The 6,108-nt window shown below is 45.8% G+C and overlaps 1 protein-coding gene across 2 annotated transcripts in view; it reads right to left on the reverse strand.

Moving 5' to 3' along the window:
* Positions 1-2,045, reverse strand: part of cntnap2a (contactin associated protein 2a) — a 280,648-nt gene extending 278,603 nt beyond the window's left edge. For both annotated transcript variants that reach the window (XM_035619745.2, XM_047329941.1), the window contains exon 1: positions 1,771-2,045. In XM_035619745.2, the coding sequence (XP_035475638.2) occupies positions 1,771-1,873 (103 nt within the window). In that variant the 5' untranslated portion in view covers positions 1,874-2,045. The remainder of the gene's footprint in view (positions 1-1,770) is intronic.
* Between the last annotated feature and the right edge of the window lie 4,063 nt (positions 2,046-6,108).

A 6,108-nucleotide genomic window follows, 5' to 3' on the forward strand; every position in this document is an offset into this window, starting at 1 on the left:
GTCTTTAAATCCGCCTTTGTGCAATAAGCCCACAGCGGAATTGTCCTTTAACAAGACACTGAACGTCGCCCTGCTCCAGGGACACTGAGGAGCTGACCCAAGTCACACCTGCCAATTGAGGGCTGCGTGAGGAGTGAGGATTTCCATAAAGGAATCGATACAGTTTCATAAATAGTGTTGCCACGATGGCACCTATTGGCTTTGGGGTCGTTCTTGTGAGCAACAAGCTTTGAAGGGGGAGGAAGAAAAACAAGAGCACTGCCCATCTCCTCTAAGCCCCCCCCCCCCGTTTCTCTTCTCTCTCTCTTCTGTCACACCAACTAATGCGCACGCTGCTGCTGCACACTCGCGCGCGCGCGCGCGCGCACGGCCCGGAGCGCCTCGTCGCAGGTTGTCTTGTCCTGCGGGATGATTAATGAGGCGCGTCCCCGGACACATTCATGAAGCCCTGGTGATCACCGGGGGAATCAGTCATTCTGAAGCTCTCAGAGTTGGCTCAGTCACCGTCAGCAAGATCGGAATGGCACCGAGTATGGGGGATGATACGCGTGGAATAAACGACCAAACGTAACCGGTCTTATTTATGAATATGGTCAGGGCCAAATGGTAGAAGATTTTAAACTAAGGGTTTGAACATATGCAATCGGGAACACCACGTGGGTGAAGTAAATAGCCTTCAAATAAGCATGTACAATATTCAGTAAATCACAGGGAATATGGCATTGAGAAGATTATAGGCTCAGATAGTACCAACAAAATTTAAATAATAACCATGCAACCTCAGGCAACTTGTAAACATCGGTCATTGAATTGCAGGTCGTTACTTGTTAAGGTGCAAGAAGTACAATCCATTGCTGCTAAGTGTTGGGCTTTAACCACACAATAAAAATACCATCTATTGATGGTGATCATTCGAGCTTCAGAAGTTCCCCCGAGTTGTTCAGTGTTTTCCAGAAACATAAAGTTGTCTAAATGCCTAGACCCGGTGGCTAATTTAGAAGAGAGACTTATCAAAATTCAAATTGCATATATAGAGCAAACCTACACAGCCATACAAGACTGCACGAGCAATAGGCTTGAAAAAAATCGGAAATCTTGAATTCGCCTCTGGGTCACTTAACATTGACCTCTCCGGCTTCCATTGCACCACAGCTCGAGAATCCCCCCCCCCCCCAAAAAACCCTCTACATTTTAGTTTTCTCTTCTCTCCATCATGCTGAGGCAAATGCAAAGCTCTGAAAGCAAAAGAAATACAATGTGCTTCCATAATGGCGAAAAGAAATCCTTGAAGGGGCTGAAAGAAGACGTTTTCAAAACTTTTCGTCTCTCTCTCAACTCAACCCCCAGGATCGAGACAGCCCCCAACAAAAAAACAAAAAACCAACCCACACAACTGGCACGCTGGAACTCAAAGTCACTCAGCATCCCTCTCCAAAAGGAACCGTAGACATCCCGCGCACTGACGCGAGTGGACCAGGGATCCCGGAGAGTGAACACGGTGTGGAGTCAGAGGGTGAGCCCCCGCTCCCATGTCCCTCTCCCCCTCCCCTGTCCCCCAAGGCGCAGCCCGGCTCCGACGCTCCAGAGCGCACCGGCTGGCCCCGCCGGGGGGGAGCCCCGCTGCAGCCCCGCCGGTGGAGCGCAGCGTCTCCTGCCTCCGCGCTGCTCCGCTCCGGAGACAGGGCTCGCTCTGCGTCTGGCCGGGCGCGTCGTGGCGCCCCTTAAAGGACATGCCGGGAGAGGAAAACAAGTGCACATGTCACAACTTACGGGCTGTTGGCAGAGCTCCGCGCGCACCGTTGACGTGGCAAAAAATCCACAAAGCGACCGGCAGCGACAACGTCATTCCCTGGGCAGGACGGTGCCGGGGCATCTTCGCGGCCGCCGTGTGGACGCAGCGGAACGGGCGGAGACGAGAGGGAACACTGAGGGGAGAAAAGAGAGAGCTGCGGGGCGGCGGTGGTGGTGGTGGTGGTGGTGGTGGTGTAATGCCAGGCGCTCCGTCCGACTCGCTTCGCAGTCGAGGACTGGCAGAGAGGAGACTGGCTAAACGAACTCTCTCGACTCCCCCCCCCCTCCTCTCTCTCTCCCTCCCACCCTCTCTCTCCCTCTGTGTGTGTGTGTGTGTGTGTCTGACTCTGCCTCTCTCCAATGAAGAGATGATGTAAGAATCGCGCAGACATCCATGCTGGCCTGGCTGTACACTTGCAAACGCACTCTGCAGCTGGCTTTTGGCGACTCCTAACTAACTAAAACACCATCACCACCACCACCACCACCACCACCACCACCAACAACAACAACAACAACAACAACAACAACAACAAGCACACCAGCCGTGATTCCACCTGCACAGTATTGTGTGTGGCTCGTGTATATTTCAAGGACGCGGGATTTGAATCCACTGACACTGATTCCTGCTCCCCGGCGGCTCTGGTGCGCTGTCCGCGGTGCTGAACTTGTGTCTCAGTCGTTCTGCCTCCCTCCCTGCCCGAACGTCTCTCCCTTTCTTGCAGCCACACAGTGCCCCCCTCCTTCTATAGGTGTGCTCCGTGCGCTCGTCTCCTGTTCCTCACAGGAAAAGCTCTGATCATCATCATCATCATACACACACACACACACACACACACACACACACACACACACACACACACACACACACACACACACACACACACACACACACACACACACACACACACTATCTTCATGGGGGGGGGGGGGTCCCACATATTTGCCTCTGCAGGTGTTATCCCCAACTTTGTTTTGTGAGAAAAAGAAAAGGTCAGCGACACGTTACGATGTGTGTGAGTGACTTTGTTACTCATTCATTCACTGTTAATTTCATATGTTTTTAATGCATATTTTATAATAACGCTTCTTGGATATCCGTATGAACTTGACCTGATTTCACAAACTTGGATCAGGTGTTTGGGCGGCATGTACAGTATTTTCAAGCAATTTCCTGAATGTTCAAGGGCTGGATTTGGCTAGGGCACACTCTCTTAATTAAGTGGTGTGTGTTTAATGTGACAAAAATCTAAAGTCTCGATCGGCAATACAGGAATTCCTTAAGTTTTGAGTGGTTCCTTATTTTGTCTCGGCTATAGTCTGAGATGGGGAGCTGCACAACGGAGCGTTGTCCGGCAAACGTTCATCTCAGCTTGACCGAACTCTTTTGTCTTAGCTGTCCTGCATGGTCTTCCTGTTCAGCTGGTTGATGAACAGCTCTAGAGAACACTGAGCCAATATTTACAATGAACATAACTGATAGAGGGGGACGCCGTGGTGCAGTGGTTAGCATTCTTGGTTATGAACCTGCCGGTCCACAAGGGCACATCCTCCCCGTGCCTGCAAATCGCTGTCAATGAAAAGTATTTTATTTTAGCCCCCCCCCCCCCATTAAGTATAGACTTAGCCACGTTATTGAAAAGCTAATAATATGTTGATATATATATATATATATATATATATATATATATATATATATATATATATATATATATATAGATCATTGACATGTTGACGAGGTTACAAGGTTAATAACTTGATTGGAGGGGGTATTTGAGGATGTTTCCCCCCCTTCATTTTGCCTAATTTATTTTCAGTTTATTTTTTCCCATTGTATCAATGGTGGTTCATTTGTGGTTTTGCTACATGAATAGTCAAATCTAGGAATGTCCCTCAGAAGCTTGTGAAAAATGTTTTCACAATGATAAATTGCCTTCCATATCTGGCTGTCACTGCACGCCTCAGTCATTGTCATCTGTCCCGAATGTAACATGTCATTATCATTATTACTAGGAACCTTTTTCATGAATGAAGAAAAAGGTAGATGAAAAGGGAAAATCCATAACAGACTGCTCCATCACTGGCGATGTCTCATTCACTCCTCCGAATGAGGGATTGACTGTGACAGTTTGCATGCAATTATCATGGAAACATCAGGTCAGAAACTTTTGAGTGGATTGTCAGTCACTACTGTACAAAGAGATTGACACATTTCATCGTTGACCAACAGTAATAACTACTGTCATTTTGCTCTTAAAATATAACAATTTAAAAAATATCATTGTTGATTCGGTATTTGTTGATCCATTTGCGTATATCCCATTCTGCATATGAAATAGCATAAATGCATTCAAATGATTTAAAATGGACTACGATGACTACATGTTTATGACTAAACCTGTATTTATACCTCTCCATTAAAGTTTCATAGACTAATAAATACCCAATCGCTTGTGTGCACCTCATAAAAGGTTATATATAAATAAATAATAATAAACAAATCCATCTGTTGTTTTGTTATTAGTGGGTGAGATCCAAAGCTGGGCAATGTGAATTAGTCATTAGTCATTACCTCCACCAGGGATGTTATGTTTTCACCCAGTACACAATCTACTTGGTAACATTCTCAAGCAAAGTATTGGGTAAAATTAAGACACTGACCACATGATGCTGCTTAGTTTTAAGCAAAATGTATAAGCAATAAAGTTAACCTTTATTGCACAAAATGGCATGCTAAATGTTAGCTTAATACTGTAGAATAAATATATATCAATAGAAACAGACAAGCTTTATATTGCACCGCTACCATTAGATCACGGGGATATTTAGCAACAGGAAACCAGCATGTTCTCAGATATAAAGTATGACTTCAGGCATATACCAAAAAATAGGCATAAGCAAGAGTAAGCATATGTAAAAGACTAGTCAATGTTTTTTTTATATTGTTTTCTGCTCTTCCTTTCCTCTGTTTTTGTCTCACTCACCCTGTTCTGCCTGTTGATTACGCCATCCACCACGTCACCACGCCTTCAGCTGTACAACGGTACTCGTATCTCCACGAGGGACTGCAAATGGGTTTGTCAATATGCCACGCATGGTAATTTACAGCCATCATTCATCTCGCAAAAATAACAGTGATGAGTGATGGCCCATAGAATTTGAACAAAGAAGTTGATGGCAGCAGTGATGAATCTCCTGAGGAAGGCTGTTTTGTTAAGTAAAGCCCTTGTAAGAAAAGAGCAATTTTCACAGACAGCTGCTACCCTGCCAGCCTCGCTGCCGTTATCTCGCCACTGTAGGGCAGAGGAATTATGGCTCGGGGGGTGATGTCACGTAGTGTTTGTGGGATCATTAGAAAAGATGCCACCTTCATCTCCCACAAACAAGTTGAGGGAATGTCTGCTGTGCTAAACAGTTCTGTTTGGAAGAGTTTTCTATTTTAGAGATATGTGTGAGATAAGAATCTGCGGTCTGTTGTGTGACGGGAAATTACTTTAATGATGAGGTGCATTATTGCGACTAAGTAGCAGTTGGAGCACTAGTCTGTATTTAATATGCACTTGAAAAGGAAATGATTGGATGGACAATGTAAGTGGTGTAAGGTGAAGAATGGAACGGTGACTCTGTACTGCTCTTGAGAGAAAGGACGCCGTACTGGCCCTGCAAGACACTTTACATTTAACTATAACTCTTTTGAAGTGAAGTTGCATTGTGGGTTTCTTTGTAGTCTTATTCTGTTGCTAGGCTAGCAAGGGTTATCGAAATTAATCAGCCTTGAAAGTGTTTTGTTACTCCAGTTTAACCTTCTCTGCAACAGGGTTAGTAAAGCAGGCAATTGAATAGCTTGTTTTGCTCGTCCACAACGATGACAATTTAATTGTATTATCGACTCTGTACAGGAGACTGCAAAGACACTATGGTTGAATACCTCCTATCAAGGCCCCTGGTCGGATGTAGGGCCTCACACAGGTCCCTTTTTGCCTGGGACCCCCAGAGTCCACAGACCCACCCCTGCTGACGGCTGGTGCAGCAGGTTCTGCTGCCACAGGGAAGAGAAATTAAAGACGAGTGTACTGTTCTCTGCATGTGTTTTGCATCCCAGGCGTTGACACAGATAAACAGCTGTTGAACTTCTTTCCCAGAGCTAGGAGAGAGCGTGCTTGCGCCTTAAATGACACATCATACACAGGTATGTCAGGAACGACCACAATGAATCAGAGAGAAACTAGTAAAGACGTACAAAGATAGACTTGATAGAAAGTCAAGTCCAGCAACAGGTAAATAAAGACAGCATCATTTTTGACCACTGAGTACACA

This window comes from Scophthalmus maximus, chromosome 21, assembly GCF_022379125.1.
Source record: "Scophthalmus maximus strain ysfricsl-2021 chromosome 21, ASM2237912v1, whole genome shotgun sequence".
Taxonomy (NCBI): domain Eukaryota; kingdom Metazoa; phylum Chordata; class Actinopteri; order Pleuronectiformes; family Scophthalmidae; genus Scophthalmus; species Scophthalmus maximus.